General features: G+C 36.5%; 2 protein-coding genes across 7 annotated transcripts in view; both read left to right on the forward strand.

Moving 5' to 3' along the window:
• LOC104591114 (transcription factor GTE6-like) overlaps window positions 1-2,497 on the forward strand; it is a 34,709-nt gene extending 32,212 nt beyond the window's left edge. For all 6 annotated transcript variants that reach the window (XM_088897767.1, XM_088897769.1, XM_088897770.1 and 3 more), the window contains exons 8-9: window positions 1,860-2,010; window positions 2,130-2,497. In XM_088897767.1, the coding sequence (XP_088753893.1) occupies window positions 1,860-2,010; window positions 2,130-2,324 (346 nt within the window). In that variant the 3' untranslated portion in view covers window positions 2,325-2,497. The remainder of the gene's footprint in view (window positions 1-1,859; window positions 2,011-2,129) is intronic.
• Window positions 2,498-7,278: 4,781 nt separating this feature from the next.
• Window positions 7,279-15,582, forward strand: LOC104591136 (E3 SUMO-protein ligase SIZ1-like). Its single transcript, XM_088898082.1, has 6 exons — window positions 7,279-7,653; window positions 7,932-8,055; window positions 9,820-9,900; window positions 10,643-10,685; window positions 14,848-14,926; window positions 15,436-15,582. Exons 2-6 carry the CDS (start codon window positions 8,032-8,034, stop codon window positions 15,455-15,457), a joined length of 249 nt encoding a protein of 82 aa, XP_088754208.1. The 5' UTR covers window positions 7,279-7,653; window positions 7,932-8,031; the 3' UTR covers window positions 15,458-15,582.
• The last annotated feature ends 2,918 nt before the right edge of the window (window positions 15,583-18,500 follow it).

Consider the following 18,500-nt stretch of genomic DNA (forward strand, 5'->3'; position numbering starts at 1 on the left):
AGGCACCTAGGTAATGGATTTATTTTTAAATAAAAACCACGGATTCTGGGGTAATTCCCTAGGTTTCATGGAAAGTAGCAACTATCTATCACAATTATAACATAGAAAATGTATAAACTTCATTTAAAACTTAGGAAATCAACATATTCATGAAAAGATGGATGAAAGAAAAGAAATATTTGAAAATAGAGGGGCTGGGCCTCTATTTTTGTCCTAAGAAAAGAAAAGAAAGGATGTGTTGATTGCTTATTAGTTCAAGTTTTCAAGTCTTCGTGGGTTAAAGACGGTACACATCTTGATTGAACCCTAACATAAAAGAAAAATAATATAAAGAGAAAACTAGTATATAAGTATAAAAAAATATCTTGGCGATTAAGTGAGATGACCCTCCATGAGGGCCTTATTGCCTAGGCGTCATTCTACATGTTAAGCTACTTTGGTATGACCTGATTGTCATAGTTAGGTGGTATATCTTAGAGGCAGTCTCTATTTTATATGATAGTTGGTTCTTGTATCATTTGGTGTAGTAATAGTAGACATGTTTTTGCTGGTCATATGGTTTCTCATTTGATTGATAGCAGCATGTTTGTGTTTTATTGAATGGTTGCAAGAAATTGTTGTGACTATGTGAAATCATGAAAACCAAATCACCCAGACATGCACTCACAGGGTGATTTGGGTTATCTTTTGACTTATAGCATGTTTGGATTTTTTTAGAGGCTGCAAGAAAGTGTTATGGTTATGTGAAATCATCACTCCACATGTTAGGTTACCTTTGTATTTCTTGATATTCCTAGTAAAGTAGTGGATCCTAGAGGTAGTCTCCATTTTATTTTATGATGGTGGACAGTTCAAGTTCATCAGTTGCTTCTTTCCACCAAGATTCAAGCCTGTGACTTCAAATAGCATAAGCTCTAAGCAGAAAGGGAAACCCTGCCTCTGTGCATTACCCACCTTCAGCATTATTGGAATTTGGGTTCTTTAACATTGAAATTTTGTTTTTTTTTTTTTTAGCAGCGTTGCATTCATTATGCCTTACGTCAAAGATCCACAAGTTTTGTTGATTTTATTGTGCCTTATTGTATCATCTAGGACTTGTATCCTTTGTAAGGCTTCTCCTATCTTGATATGTGCTTTCTTTTCCATTCATCCCATCCTTTTTTTAGAGCTTTTGGTATGCACGAACATGCTCCTCTAACAATTCGGCCAATAGTTTTATTGTTTATTCAAAGTCACTTTGTCAGCAAATATCACTAATAATTTAGTAGTTATGAATGGTATATGTGCTTCTATGAGATGGGGAGATCCCTTGATTCTTCTATGTTACAAGAGGTCCCACTACAAAAGCCAAAAGTGTGACGGTGATTGCAAGTGAACAGCAGAACAAGGAGCAAGCCAAAGGACTTGCAGGAGGTGTGGTGTACTCAGACTTGACTGCTTACAAGCTGGATTGTGTTAATTTGTACTCGTACAAACTCTTAAGGGAAAGAGGTTCCAGCAATTAGCTAGTTGGGAATAGTGAGTTCACATTGTTATTTTAAGAAATAAAATTTGGTTGCAGGGTCTTTTTCAGCTATTATGTTTTATAACTTTCTTGGGAACTTATGTGTAGACTTCTGTAGTCAAAATGGATCCTTCAATTTCCTAGTCAATGAAGAGAGGTCCGCTATAGCCAGATTTGGTTTTTGAACTATGGAGTTTCATGTGGTTAGTACAACCAGTTGGGGTTGTTGCCTTGTTGGTCTTAAGCAACGGAGAGATCCACTTATTGGACCCTGTACATCTTTGTTGATTGTTTTTCTCAACTGTTTGCTTCCTTGTGGAATTGAAGCTTACTCTGTCAATTTCCTCTCTCCTAGGAAAATGTCAACAGAAGAGAAAAGAAAACTTGGTACAGGCCTTGGCCTATTGTCTCCTGAAGATCTGAATAAAGCGTTAGAGATAATTGCTGAGAAGAACCCAAACTTCCAGGCCACAGCTGAAGAGGTTGACCTCGACATGGATGCTCAGGTAATTATGAAACCATTATCATGAATACAGTTCACTTCGATTACTAGCACTAGTTTAATTCATTGTCATTGTATTTATTAAAATTTTATTTGACTGTGATATCTGCATTACTGATGCAGAGTGAGTCCACATTGTGGAAGTTGAAGTTTTTTGTAAGGGAGGCTCTAGAAGGTAGTAGTGGCAAGAGCTCCATGAGTGGCCGTGGTAATGACAACAACAATGCCAAGAGAAAGAGAGAAATTTGTGATGCTCTTGCCAAGACTACAAAGAAACGGAGTAAAAAGCCATCGTCCTATGTGTATTTTATCGTGTAGTATTATCATTCAAGAGTAGAAAAAGAATTTACAGCACCCTCACGAACAATTGATGCAATACACTCAGCACTCAGGTGGCAAGGGATGTGTTGATTTTGTCAGAAAAGGGATGTACCCCAACAATTCACCATAAAAGAAAAAAAAAGGGGGGGCCATCATTGATCATTCTTCCATGTTTTTGGTAAAAGATGCCCTTAAGTGGGGTTGAGTTATTAGAACTTTTGGGTGTTACATAACACATTACAGGGGCTCATGGGGGCAGACAGAGAAGGGTGCACATAAGGTCTACTGACCTTACCACAAACTCTGCGGTTACACAGGTTTGATCCCCTCCTCTTTTAGAGGGACGCTGAGCGAGTGAGCGACCGTCCAAATTACAGGAGTTGGTAGAACTTGAGTTCCACTATTATTTAATTGATTCTCCAGCTAATATCCCCATCATCAAATTGGGCGACCATATATTTTTTGGGATATTATCTAAAACACGCAATGAGTTTTCAAAACCTCTAGAGACCCTTGTTGTTTAGTTTTATTGTTCAAAACTCACCTTCCTTTAAGATTTCTGTTAAATTACCGTTGGTGATCATTAATAAAAGTTGTCTATGTAAGCATTTAAGAATTTTATATGACCAAATTACCTCTAAAATGGCTAATCAATCTTATTAAATATTTTTATGACAAAATTACCCCTGAAATGGCCAGTCAATTTTATTAAATACTTAGGGTTGAAGTATAGGCTCAGGTCTGGCTTTAAAATTTGTGGGCCTAGTGTGGGCTCAGGCCCAAGTCAGGTGTAATTTTGTCGTAAAAAAAATTAATAAGCTTGATTGGCCATTCAGGGGTAGTTTGATCATGTAAAATACTTAAATGCTACATAGACAACTTTTATTAGTGGTCACTATCAATGATTAATGAAAATCTTAATGGAATGTGAGTTTTGGACAATAAAACTCAATGACTAAGGGCTCTCTAGAGGTTTTGAAGAGTCATGGTGAGCTTATGAGATATAAAAAAGTCATGGTGAATTTTAGATATATATATATATATATTTATATTTATTTTTTGGTAATCATAGAGTGAGATCTAACAACCATATTTGATCATATTACAGCCATTTAGATGGCTTTTTGTGCAAGCCTCTTGTAGTTGTTTCTTGAAAGCTGATGAACTAAAGTTGAGCCCTCCCAAATGGGCCCTAATTATGCATCACATTGAAATGTCCAAAATAAGAGACATAACATAATATCTCTAATTGTTTGTCAAAAAAGAAGGGTGCTGTTTGGATGAATGCCAGATCACAACTGTAATTGTTATTCAAAAAGGGTATGGTACTAAAAAAACTAATCAACCAGTATCATTAAATTGGCGAGTGTACATCCAAATTCACATGGGTTTTGAAGCTACCAACTGACTTTGGTAAGGTCTTTGGATGGCTGTAGTAGATACTTGAGTTGAGATTATCCTCGCCAGTGTTGTGTTGGGCCGTTGGGGTGGTTATGGCCTTGCGGGTATGGGAGATGCGCTATCCCCTATTGTATAGTCCACATGGAACCAAAAAAATAAAGATAAAAAATCACGCTGGTTAAAGTTTTTCAGGTATCATAAAAAATATCAATTATAATTTTATCATTTTAAATTTATAATGCCTTTTATTTTGGGTTTTTTATAGGTCAGTCTGCCCCTAGAAATCTAGAGCTCCACTCTAGGAGTGGACTGAATCCTGACCATGGACTGATGCTAAATCCACAGGCAGGATGTGATTTATAGGGGGGCTACTAGTAGACTAGGAGGGGGCCGCAATTCAGATTTTTGAGGGGGATTGCAGCTACCAGTTTTTAAGATTATAAAGGATGTGCCCAACGAAATCTAAAGTAAATTGGATTTGCTGCAAACATGCTGTGTCCATCAGGTTACCGAGATATTGGATTACTAGTGGCCATATGCTTCAAATATTACACAAGGCAAAATTAAGGAGGATTGGCCCATTTTATGCGCACACCTGGGACTCAATCTCGACTCAGAGAAATTCTACCCACACCTACCCCCAAAATACTACCTCCGGAAACATTTTCTCGTGCATAATAACAAGAGGATAAGGTGTTCCCCATGTGTGACTGTGATATTATATGAGTGGGTGTAGGGATGTTTATGGTTCGGTTTCGGTGTGGTTTGGAGAAGATCTCAGACCAAATAGGTAAATTACGGTTTGAGAAATTTTTAAACTGAATCAAAGCGTTTTAGTATAGAATTCAAACCAAACCAAACTATTTTATTACAGTTTGGTGTGGTTTCTAATATGGTTTGGAGACTTTGGACCATTCTTTGATTCTTTTGGGCTTAACCCAATTAGAAAGCCTAAATAGCTCCCCTAAAAAGTAAAACTTATAACTTTTATTTATTATTTTATTATAAAAATAAAGAATTCTTTATATATTTATAATTTTACGCATTCCATTTAGATATATTATATATAATATTTATATATCATACATTCATATTATATATATGTATATAAAATTTCGGTTTATGGTTTGGTTCAGTTTATAAATTTCCATAAACCGAAACCATAAATCGCAATTTAGAAAATTATCAAACCAAACCAAACCGTTTATAGGTATAAATTGAACCAAACCACATATTTGGGTTGATTCGGTTCGGCTTTGAGATTTAAACCATATAATGAATATCCCTAGGTAGGTGTAGGTAGAGTTGTAGTGGGCAGGGAACCTGGAACCCACCTGTTATAATCATGAGTTCCATGGTTTATAGGGTTTGAGCCTGGTATGCCACAAGTGGGCCAAAAAATGGACTGCCAGATCCTCCAAACTAATCGAGGGGTATATGGAAATTGATAAATATATATTGAATAAAGTTAAAATCTATAGTACTGGAAATACATGGTTCTGATTAATCCAAAGCATTATATGGATTGTAAAGAATACCACTTGATTGGTAACCTCTTTTTATGATATCAATTGATTGATTATAAATTTTTTCGATATCATATCTTTCTGGTATCATAGTCGAATCCGGAAGAAAAATAATGCATTTGCTAATTTCTCTCCCATATAACTTCTGCTGATATCTGAGTTGGATCCGAGTGCTTATGTTTTGGTCCAAAATTTGTAGACCCAGACCGTTATAATCGAGGCTATTTGGACATTTGGGTAGTCGTAGCCCGGTCAAGAGGTGACATTGTGACAAAAAGTAATAAAATCAAGGGAGAATGACGGTTCAGCCCAGGGTGATGCCAATTCACGGGCGGACATTGGTGCATAGAATGAGGGTATTTTACTTTTTGAATGTTTATAAATTTGCTGGAATTCAGAAATCTGCATTGGGTCTGTCCGTACTTTTCTGTAAAATCACTTTAGTGGATGCCACTAAAGAGAATCAGATTATCTCAACTGCATAATTGGCATCCTTTTTTTCCTTGTAATGTTAATGTATTCATCATAAATCACCAGACCGTCTTTTCAATTTTGGTGCCGGCCAACAATAAGGGAGAAATGCTTTTATGGGTGGGACGTTCCATTTCTTTGGGCCTCCTCCTTTGTTCTTTTGGTCCATGCAAAGTGATGTAGCCAATCCTGGCCACTCATTTCTTACCAAAAAAATCCTGGTCACTCATCATGCACGAAGCTTTAGGTGCATTTGGAAGTCTTTCCATGGTTTATTGGGCTGCTTTTTCTGAACTCCAAAGATCAAAAGTTGTTTTTCTTTTTTTGCTTGGCAATGAAAGATATAAAACAAGAGAGATCACGCACCCTAAACAACTCACAAAAACCCAAAATGGCCAAAATCAATAAGGGAGCTTCCTCATTCCACACATAAAACTCTTTCATTTAATAGTTAGCTCAGGATACTTACCAGTTACCACCAATTAGGATCTACTCCTCATAGTCACATTCCACCATGTATTGAGAACATCTCCCCATGAATAATAAATACAAATATGGAAGATGTTCCTAATGTGCGACTATAACATATTGTGAGAAGCGCTATGTGAAGAGAAGATCCAGACTCACCACTTGGTCTTGATTTTGAAAAACAATCTCAAAAAAAGGGAAAATTCTCGATTAGTATCTTGTACTTTGACTTGAGTGGCAATTTGGTCATCGAACTTTAAAATGCGACAATCCAATACCCAAACTTTCAAAATGTGACAATTCAGTACCTGTCGCTAATCAACTATTAAGTGATATTTGAAAAGTAAAAAATGCCCTTCAAATGTCATCTAATTCTCTTTATCAACCATCCAAACGTTGACAAAAAATTGAATAGTCCCAAATCCTAACCTCTTCTATTTAAAAAAGTTGGTGATTGTTTAGAAAAATCTAGAATTTAGGACTATTCATTTTATTGTCAATGTTTGAATGGCTGATAAAGAAAGTTAGATAGCATTCTTGGGGCATTTTTGACTTTTCAAATATCACTTAATGGTTGATTAAGACAGGTACTGGATTGTCATATTTTAAAAGTTCAAGTACTGAATTGTCGCATTTTAAAGTTTGAGAACTAATTTGTCACTCAAGCCAAAATACAGGTACTGATTAGGAATTTTCCCAAAAAAAATATAATGTGTCTTTGGAGATCTTTACTTTCGAAAGATCAACTTTAAAAGTAATTGCCAAACTTAGTAATTCTTACTCACTATTATTCCTTCTTTTCATTGTAGATATCAAAGTCACGTCAGACGTCACCCATGTAATCATAAACGGCCAAGGTTTTCGGATGGACGACGCCGACGTGGTTTTATTATCTATGGTGGAAACCACGTGGAAGAATGCTATTGGGTTAAACATACGACGTGAGGTGATGGTCAGTGGCTGCGGAGTCGTCGTGTACAATCGAATCCAATACACTATACACCCATTTTGCTAAAGTTGCTAGCCACTATAAATGAGAAGCCGTTACAAGTAATGCTGTAATGGCTTTCTTATGTTAGAAAAAAAAAGTAATGGTCCGTTTGGTTGTCGAGTCTGTGTGTATCAAAAAAATGGGATGTGCGCGAATCGTTTCCCATAAAGAAGAGCGGATTTGTTAAGGGAAGCAAAATCCAAATGTATGAGCGGCTACGCGTCCGCTACATTGTAATTGGAGGAGGTGGGGGCTAGCTCCGGCCACGGCCGGGTCAAAAAAAAAAAAAATAATAAAAAAAAATAAAAATAAAAAATAAAAAAACGCGATCGATGGGAGAAGTCGGCGTGAGGGGGTAGAGCACTCGAAACTCTAACAAATCGATCAACTTATCGACGAAGAACATAATTTCTCTCTTTTTTTCTTTTCAAGTAGTCCTGAATTGGTCTTCTCCGTCTTTCCTGATTGAGTACGCTTCACAGAGCTTCTATCCATTCCATTCTTAGAATTGTTTAGGGCTTGCAGTTATTTACTTGTTGCCTTTGATTCTAGGGTTTCTAAATTTATGTTTTCTGTTGCCGTTTTTATTCATTTGTTTAATTTATATTTCCTTTTGGGTTTTCATATATGGTGATTTATAGTTTTTGGCTTACAATTTGGATAACTTGCGTTTTTTTTTTTTTTTTTTTATTATTTTTTTTTATGTTGCTTGATTGATTGTTGTGTAATTTTGTAAAATTTGATCAGTCCGTTTTTGCGGCCTGAAATGATGCTGAGCGCCTGTTGTTTCGGTTCACGGTCTACTGCAGGACCTCGGTTGCTCTGATTTGTTCGGGTACGCGTCAAGATGGATTTGGTTTCTAGTTGCAAGGTATTTCACATTTTCTTATTTTTTATTGATTATGTGATTCGACTCGTCGAGGTTTTGTTGGTTTCTTAGGTTTTAATTTAGCTTTTAATTGTGGAAAAATCTGTTTGCAGCAATAAGTTCACGTCATTGGTGGTATCCCAGTGCCACGAGTCAGATAAATTAGTTCATGCCACTTGCATTGGTTAAAGGACGTTAACAGTTAAGACCTACTAGAGTTAACGTCTGGTTGTACTGCTTGGTTTTATTTATTTATTTATTTTTTAAGATTTCTGTGTACTCAATACTCAGTGAATGACCGAACAAAGGTTTCTGTGGTGTCCTTCATAACTCAACAAAATTTTATTTTTGTTTTTTAATAAACATGAGACATTTAACTTAGATGGTTTGTAAGTGAGCTTAGAGTTAACAATTAGTTGTACTGTTTGCTTTTTAGATTTCCATGTACTTAGTGAATGTTGGGACAACTGTTAGTGTGGTGTCCTTTTGGATAACTCATTAACACTTTATCTTTATTTTGTTTAATAAACACAGAACACTTTCCTCAAATAGTTTGACGAGTGAGCTAATTTGATTCCAAAGGAATGAACTTGACTAAATTTTTGAAGTGAAATTCATGGGGAAATGCCAGTTTACAAATTGAAACCGCTTAACATGCAATGAACCATTTGAAAGAACATATATGCGGTTCTCATCATCTTCAAGCAACATTGAAGAGTCTTTCGAGGCCCAATTAGTTTTCTTCAGAGCTAGCATTATTACCTGATTAGAGTTGTAAAACAACTACCCTCAGTTGAAGATATGTGGGTCAGAAATGAAGTCATTTTAAAGAACCAAGGAGTAGCTCCGATTTTTGATAAAATGAAAGAAAGTAGATTAAGATGGTTTTGTCACGTGCATAGATGATCACCAACAACACCTGTAAGAAGAAGTGATTTTTTGCAAGTTGAAGGGGCTACAAGGGATAGGGGTAGACCAAAAAGGACATGGGCTGGAGTAGTTTATAGAAATTATTCAAGTGCCAATAATTTAACAATGGATATGACATTAAACAGATTGGAATGGCGAAGCAGAATTCATGCTACTGACCCTATATAGTTGGGATAAGGCTTGGATGATGATGATGATGATTACTGCTAGTGGACTTCCTTTTGGAAACATGGGCATTGCTTTAGTTGAAATGCAAATTTTAACACTTAAGATTTCTTTATCCTCATCAAGGTTCAAAAAATCAATACGATATGCCCCGTATTGGGTGTATCGTATCGTATCTTTTGGGTCCCGATACGCCTGTTTAGGTGTTTCGTACCCCACTATTTTTCTAATGAAAAATATGGGTATTAAACTACCCAAAAACCAAATTTTGAAAAAAAAAATAAAAAAAACATATTTCTGCATGGTTCAAAGTACCGATATGCCTCTGCCAATATGCAGAGGTGTATCATCGATACTTTGAACCATGATCCTCATTAAGATTTGAAGTACAAGAAATAGGATCAAGCATCTTATCATACCTTCATGCCAAACAAAATATTGCTAATCAAATGGAAATGAGAAAAGAAAGTTTGTTAAGCACACCTAACAAGCCCATTTTTTGAGGCAATGTGGTGTTTTCTTTCTAAAGTTCTTTTTGCTTATCTCATTGGTTGGCCTTACTTGGTCAACCAATGAGATAATTGCACGGTTGCTTTTACCTGTTGTCCCACTACACCAATATTGTTAATATCCATTTTTGTATATTACCACTACCTTGCACTTGTGTTTCAGGACAAGTTGGCATATTTCCGGATAAAAGAGCTTAAAGATGTTCTCAGTCAGCTAGGTCTTGCAAAGCAAGGGAAGAAGCAGGTATGCTGCTAGAGTTGCTTTTATTTCTGGTTCTCCAATATTTTTTTGGAATTTATTTGAAAAATCTACGAGTAGCCTTTTACCCTCACATGATGCATTTTCTGATAACTTTGTTCATCTGCTTGAATGTGGAAGAACAAATTTATAGCAGTGGAACAGTTTCCTATGGGTTATGGTGAAATTAAAAATGTCTAACAAGGTTAAATTTTTCCCCAAAAGAAAGAAAAGGAGGCTGACAACAATAAAAACTTCTCTTATTGCAGCCTTCCTAATCTTCCCACCCATTTACCTCAGCATCATCATTTCAGCTCCTTATTATATAATTCCTGGCAAATTAATTTTATGATTTACATTATTGAAACATAATATGGTGAAGTCCTCTATATGATTTGGGACATGACTATGCTTTTCTAAACTCTGGTTTTAGGAAATTATTTCTTGGAAAACTATCTTTAATTTAAATGCTTCCACCGTGTCCAATGAACATTTTTAGAGTCGTTTGTTCTTGGAAATTAAGCCTTTTTTATTAGTACCTGAAATTCTATTGATTGATATAAAGAACAATATAATTGTTTACATACAAAGATGCCAAGCACTGGAAGTTCAACTTTTTATGTCTATTGAATTGTGAATTCTTTGGTCCAGCATCCAAAGCATGAGACCTTTATCAAATTCAGCTGTGTTCTTTCCTCATGGAGTTCTTTTGGATTGAAAATACTTATTCTATGTTAATATTGTGCAGGATCTTGTGGACAGAATTTTGGCTGTGCTGTCTGATGACCAAGGTAACAACTTGGATTCACTATTAACCTTTCAACTTTTGTGGATGGAATATGGTTGCCTTACTATTTGTCACGAATAATGCTAATTTATGGTTTATGGTGCTGCTTTGTTACCTAACAAATTAACCAAAATTATTTATTGCACACTATATAGTCTATAATCATGGAGCCGACCACATATAGTTGGGAGAAGTCTTAGATGATGATGATGATGACACTGTTATACCTGGGTACCTCTACATGCCTAGCTTACTTGTGTCAGATGCAATATATAACTGATATGTGGCTGGACACTGCAGGGATAGTTTAAACTATATTTTACAGTATTAATACTTAAAATTTGTAGAGTGATATTACTTTCCTAGCATACTTTATGTCATGTGCAAGCTGGAGAGTTAGTTGTTTATCATTACTTCATTGTTTGTGTGTTTTGGACCATCTTTTGAATTTGTTTCTCACCGTAGGGATGTTTGTAGAGCATGTGCTTGATTTCTTGTGATGCAGGATAAGAGGCTCTGCTTGTCAAAAGTGGATCATGTGAAGGTATTAAAGTTAGAGATTTGAATCAATTTTCAATTGATCGATTTCTACCTTATACCAACTTTAGGGGGCATCAATTTCTTGATTCCCCAATTTAGAATTTGACCTTCTTTTAGAACTTTGGTGGAATATGTATCTTCCCTAGCCATTTAATTGGGGGTTAACAAAATAAAATTCCTGAGTGATGCTTCTTGTGTGTGTGATGACTAGGTAGTGACAGGTGTCAATTTAGAAGAAGAGGAGTTAAGGTCTATGGAGAAGACTTTGGGGTGTGAGTGGGGGGTGGCCTTTAAGGTATCTAGGTTTACCCCTTGGTTATAACCCTAGCTTGGTTGGCTTTTGGAGTCCAGTGGTAGAAAGAATTGAGAAGAGACTGGCCGGGTGGAAAAGGAACTACATTTCGTTAGGTGGGGGATTAATGTTGATTAAATCCACTCTGGCTAACCTCCTAGTCTATTTTATGTTAGTCCTCAGGATGCCTCACGCAATAATGAAAACAATAAAAAGAAGGAAGAAGGGGTTTTGGGAATTGGCAATGTGAGTATGAAAAATCTGATCCTTTTGAGTAAGTGCCTATGGTGCTTTCCTGTGGAAAATGAGAGATTGTCAGAGTTGTGGCTAGTATTCATGGGCTGCCAAGAAATGGCTAGGATGCTGGTTGTCTGCAAAGAGCTACTCTAGATGCACCTTGGAAAACTATTCATGGCATCCTTCCCTCTTTCCTTAATCATGTGAGGTATGATTTGGCTTCTGGTAGTAAGATAAGGTTCTGGGAAGATGTGTGGGTAGGTGAGTCCCTTTTGAAAGATGTCTTTCCCTCCCTCTTTGTTCTTTGCAATCTCAAAGGTAGACCTGTGACTTATTTTTTACAACCTGAATCTTCTTCTTCTGGTTTGAATTGGAATTTGGCCTTCGCTGGGAATCTTAGAGAATCGGAAATCCATTGGGTGTCTAATTTGATGAGTGTCTTGGAGTCTGTAGTCTTTGTTGTTGAGGGGAGAGATACTCGTTTGTGGTCTCTTAACCATGATGGGAAGTTTTCTTGTAAATCCTTCTTTAACTCCATTGTATCCACTCCCCCCCCCCTCCTTCCCTATAAAAGAAATATGGTGTTGTTTCCCTGTTCCTCCAAAGGTCAATGCCTTTTGCTGGGAATTGTTCCATAGGTGCATTAATACTTGGCTACAAAGGAAAAGACCAAATTGGGCCTTGTCTAACAATTGGTGTCTTGTGTAAACTGTATGGTGAGACTGCTCTTCATCTCTTAATCTTCTGTCCCTTTGTTTTTTGTATTTGGGAATGGTTTTCTTCTCTTATTGGTTGCAGGTGGCACTCTCCTGCTGGTTTAGAAAGACTGTTAAGCCCTTCTGTTTTGAGATGCACAAAAAATAGGGGCATGCTTATGTAGAGATGTATGAGGGCAGCTGTGATTTGGACAATGGACAGTGTGGAAAAAAAATACAAGAATATTCAGGGAGAAGGAGAGGAGTTTGAAGGCAGTGATTGAACTCATTACCCTTAGAGTTGCACATTGGGTAAAAACTTTGAAACTCCTTTCAGACTTTAAAGTGGAGGACTTCTTCTGGATAGGAAACTAAAATTCTAGAGGTGTTTGGTCACCCCCAGTGGTTGGCTGGAAGAAACTGAACTTTGATGGTAGTAATGTCAGTAGTTTGGGTCCCTCAGGAATTGGAGGGATTTTAGGGATGAGGGTGGCATTATTTGAGCCTTGTTTTCAGGCCCACTTGAGCAAGGTGACTTGGTTAAAGCAGAACTTATGGCAGCAGTTTATGGGGTTGAGAAAACCAAAGAACTGGGAATAGGTAATTTGATTATTGATGATGATTCGAAGATAATTGTGGGTTGGTTGTAAAAGGGTGAGGGGGTGACTTGGCAGCTTAGGAATGAATTCAGTCACTTTAAATGGCTGTCAAAAGACATGAACTTGCAAGTTCGTTGGGTTAGAAGATCTATTAACAGTTGGTAGATGGTCTAGCTAAGGAAGGGGTTCAAAAACAGCATAATGACATGTGTACTGGGTACAATTGTAATAAGGGTTAGGTGGCTTGCTTTGTACTGGGCTTGTAGTTTCTAAAAACTTCTTGTTGTGTTCCTCTCTTTTAATTTTTAAGGAAAGAATTTTTCTGTGGTTGCTGATAAAAAAAAAAAACTAGGACCAGCCTGCACTGTACAACTTTGGGCTTGGGCCCAAACTCAGCCTGATTATAGTAGTAGGTGTGGCAAATGGGTGGGCTGGGTTATATTTTACCATTTTCTTTATTTTTTTAAAGGGTGGGTTGGGTTGGGTTGGAAGTTGGATGCAGGTTGAAATACCAACCCACTCATCAATGACCCACACCCATTAGTGACCCATACTAATTGCATATTAATGGGTTGCAACCGAATGTACAAAGAAAGATGACCAGAAATCTCTTTCTATGCCATAATGTTCCTAAAGTCTCACTTTGTTGCTTGTTTCTGTCTCATTTCGACTCTTTTGAAGCAGTCCAAATAGTTAAAACTGTGTTGTGTTACTTTCCAATGTTTTCCTATTTGCATGTATGCTGGCTGTAAACTTCCTTTCTAAGCATTTTAGCTCCTTGCATTTTTCACAGTCATTACAAGGGAATCTGGTTCATGTTTTGAGAGCATAAATGATAAGGCAGCCTTCATTTCTAGCTTTATAGATCATCTTCATTTTCTCCAGCAGGTACTTCATACAAGAAATTTTTTGAGAGAAGGTATAGTATAGTATTTCATTCAAAAGAATAAAAAACCCTGTACAAGTGGCTGTTCAAAGGAAGTTACAAAAGACATCTCCCGCATTTTCCATATCAGCACTTTCCCCTTTGTGTTTACAATGAAAATTCCTCCATTTTCTATAACTGCAAATACCCCTGTTTGTTTACAGAAAGAGAATGAAAAACAAAAAAAATGAACTATTTACTTCATACAAGAAATCTCTACAAAGCCATGAAATTTCACTTGTGGTTTTTCCAACCTGTGGGCTATAATGGTGTGGCATGGTAGACGTAGAAAGTGAGCTGTAAATTTGAGATTGAGCAAAGTGGTTCTGATTAAGGCAACTTTCATGCAACTTGGTTTTTATTACTTGGGATGCAATTTTACTTTGATTGGTAACTGCAGTTAGGTGCATGTGGATGCAATATTACCTTTTTGTCAAGTTTAATACAATACTTTACCTTCTTTCTCAAAAAAAAAAAATATTGATTAAAAGAATAACCCACAGCCCATGGTAGATGTGCATGTGAATATGGCACCTTGCTTGAATGGGCTTGCACTTGCTTTTCATTCCAGATGTGCGTGTTAATTCAGGTTATCTATAGGATGGGTTTTAATGATTCCCCTTTAAGTTTTTTTTTTTGGGATAAATCCCAGGTTATACTAAAACCATCCTGGAGTAACCATTTTGGTTAAATAGATGTTTTATACATGGTTTCATTGTCTGGTAAATCATTGATTGCTTGATTATAATTTAGATTGTGATGAACCTAGATATAGTCATTGTCTAACATCTCGTGCATTACTCTTCCTCTAAAAAAGGAAAAAAAAGAAAGATTGGATCTATGCATAAAGTGTTATATGTTTTCTGGTTTTTGTGTAGTTTCCAAAGTGCATGGTTGGGCAAGAAAAAATTCTGTTGGAAAGGAAGGAGTAGCTAAAATAATTGATGATATTTACAGGTAAGCCTTTGACTTGTCTTGATATTTATTTTTGTGTATATTTTTTGTACACCCTTGAAAATGTATCATACATCAAATATCTATAGCATTTTGTCAGTCCAGGTGAATCCCTAATATAGCATTCTAGATGTGTGGTGTGTGATGCATTTGCAAGGTATTGCATATGTTGAGATGGATGGGTCTTGCTGCATAGTTTTCTATTTGTTATCTTTCTTTGCAAACCTGAGTATGTGAATCATCACTACTGATCAATTTGATTTGCATTTGTCTAATTCTACTGCATGATTGTCTCTTTTTCCCTTTATCCTTTTCATGTCTATATCTTTTGTGCCTGCTTTTTTGCTTGACTAATCTTGGGGTCCCAACTCTCTTAAATATTTTTGGTTAGCCACAATAATCCTAACTGACCTTGGTCTTCTAGACTTTTAATGCTATGTAGATGCTGTCATTTCCCCTTTCTTGATACTTTGAACTTCATAAATTCTCCTGTTCTTGTCAGAAAATTGCAGGTTCCTGGGGCTACTGATTTAGCATCAAAGGGACAGAGTGGTTCTGATCTTAATAATGTAAAGCTTAAAGAGGAAGTTGATGATTCTTTTCAATTGGATATGAAGATTCGTTGTCCATGTGGAAGTTCATTGGCTACTGAGTCTATGATTCAGGTTAGACTATGCCTGTTTGGAGGCTGTTGTGTTAGAAAGTTTTTCTATTTTGTATCATTTTGGTTTTCTATCCTCATAAAACTTAAAATCAACTTCAGATGTGGATTTATCTCTTCATGGGGTAGGGATTTGTTATTTTCATTTTTGATAAATGGGAAACTTTATTTTTTTTGATAAATAAAACAAAAGACTATTATTTAGAAGGCATAAATCCAGAAAAGTTCAAGTACCAAATCATTGGCATTACTTTACATATGGGCAAGGTTCAAAATTTCATCATGTATTTTCGGCATATCGGGCATATCGTATCATATCGGCCTTGCCCCAATATGTGAAATATTAAATATTTGAAAATTTTAATGTTTCCCAGGAGTAGGTGTTTCTAACACAGCCCCCTGTAAAATTTGGAAAAAAAACTAAAAAATAGCACATGTTGGTCAAAACCCGTGATATGCATGTTTTGGTGTATCGATGTTTTGAACCTTTTATATGGGTTAAAATGATTTTCCACACTTTTTTGGGGCTTCCACTTGGGGCAAATATAAACGCAAAGAAGATATGTGATCCCATAATGCTGATAAAAAAGAAGGGATTCCATTACTAGATATTTATTGAAAGGGGGTAAGCTTGCTTTAATAAAAAGTGTTCTTTCTTTTCCCACATACTATCTATCATTGTTCCCCCTCCCCAATCAATAGCCAAGGTTTTAGAGAGAAAGATGAGGAATTTCCCTTGGGAAGGTTGGAGAGAGAGCTTTAAATTTCGTTTAGTAAACTGGAGTGAAATCTGTAAGCTTGCTTTAATAAAAAGTGTTCTTTCTTTTCCCACATACTATCTATCATTGTTCCCCCTCCCCAATCAATAGCCAAGGTTTTAGAGAGAAAGATGAGGAATTTCCCTTGGGAAGGTTGGAGAGAGAGCTTTAAATTTCGTTTAGTAAACTGGAGTGAAATCTGTTCAGCCATGAAATATGGTGGTCTGGGATTTCTGGGTAAAAGAAATTTGAAGAAAACAAATGAAGCCCTCCTTGGGAAATGGTTTTGGAGGTGTACTGCAATGAAGAAGATAGCCTATAGAGGCAGGTGATAACACGAAAGTATATGGATCAAGCAATAGAGATTGGGACCCAAGCACAGGTCTCTCTCTCAGGGTGTGTAGTATAGAGTGGTTTCCATTAAATATACCCTGACTTCCAAAAAGGAATCAAATATAACATTGGAAAGGGAAACAGAATCCTCTTTTGGACTGAGTGGTGTGAAAAGAAGATTTACCTGGTTACTTGGAATCAAGTTTGTACTCTGCTGGAGCAAGGTGGTCTGGGTATTAGAAGGATTTGGAGGTTTGGAATGGATAGAAGTAGCTGGTGGAGGTGGCAGCTCCAAGAATAAGACAAAGTAACTAGGCCCAAAGCCCAACATACATAACAGCCCATAAGTAAAATAAAAAAAAAAAGAACTGAAGTGTGTTAAGACCCAACTTGGCAACACACCCCAAGCTCAAAAGCACACACTTCAAAAATAAAATGCTACCCTTAGTCCTGCACCAAATAACAGAGCTCCTTCCCACTGTTTCGGAATTAGCCATGAACAGCCCCAACTGTTTTTTTCCCTCAAAAGAATTATTCGTAATTCATTGGTGTTTTGTGCTTGTTCTCTTACCTTCAATTTATCAAGATGTTGCACTGATACATCATAGACTATATTAGTTATTTAATTTGCTTACATTTGTTTTATCCTCCTTTGTATGTACTAAAATTGTCTGTTTTTTATTGTTCTTATGCAACTTTATGAGGCTATCATATGTGTTCTGTATTCACTGGTGGCATTTGCTGTTGCAGTGTGAAGATCCACGATGCCATGTGTGGCAACACATTGCTTGCGTTATCATCCCAGAGAAACCTATGGAGGGTCTTCCGCCAGTTCCACTTCAATTTTATTGTGAAATCTGTCGACTCAGTCGAGCAGATCCGTATGTGCAGTCTATTTTTCTTGTGTATTTGTGAATTTACTTTATTCATTATATAGATATGGAGGAACTTCTCTTAGGTTGTATAATTGTTCTTTTTCTTTGATTGGGACAGTATTATTGTTCTTTGTCTTTTATTATTGATAGTTTACAAAGGTTAAGGCCACATTTGGTTAAATTTCTATTTCAAACAATCACTATTTGAAGAACGAATTTTGAGCCTAAAAAATCTTTTCTAAAGCTATTTTTTTAAACTTCAATGGATTTGTTTGTAGATTGAGTTTTGACTCCAAAAAGGAATTAGCTCCAGCACTTTTATATATTCAAACTTTAAAAATGATTCTTAGGACCACAAAGTTCATCAGCATTAATTCTTTGAAAGCATGCCAAATGCAGCCTAAGCTACCAATATTTATTTTGGGGTTTAGGTGGATTAAGGTAATTGATGATAGGATCACTTCTAAATTCTTTAAGAGTTGAGACTCATGACAAACATTTGCATGTTGTACAAGTTCAGCTTCTTGAATAGTATGCAAGTCATGTCAGTTGATGCTAATTCATTGGCATTGTTATAGCAATAGAATTCATGGGCTCTTGGACAATGGGTGGGACGCTGGAGTGTCAGCTAGGGAAACTCAAGCATCTCCTTGGAAAGCTATCAATCCAGTGCTACCTTCTTTCCTCCCCTATGTCAAGTATGACCTTTGTTTTGGAGATCGTACAAAATTCTGGGAACATGTTTGGGTTGGAAATTCCCCTCTAAAAGATCAATTCCCCTTGCTATTTTCTTTGTCTTTTAAGCATAATCTTCCTATCTCCAATTTCTTGGTTCCTTCAAACTCTAATAATGGCTTCAGTTGGGATTTGGGTTTAGAAGGGGACTAAGGGATTCTGACATGCCTAATGTGCTTAATTTATTGAGAGGTGAGATGGGGAGTATGGGAGAG

Source organism: Nelumbo nucifera, chromosome 2 (assembly GCF_055504915.1).
Source record: "Nelumbo nucifera cultivar China Antique chromosome 2, China Antique-T2T, whole genome shotgun sequence".
Lineage (NCBI taxonomy): Eukaryota > Viridiplantae > Streptophyta > Magnoliopsida > Proteales > Nelumbonaceae > Nelumbo > Nelumbo nucifera.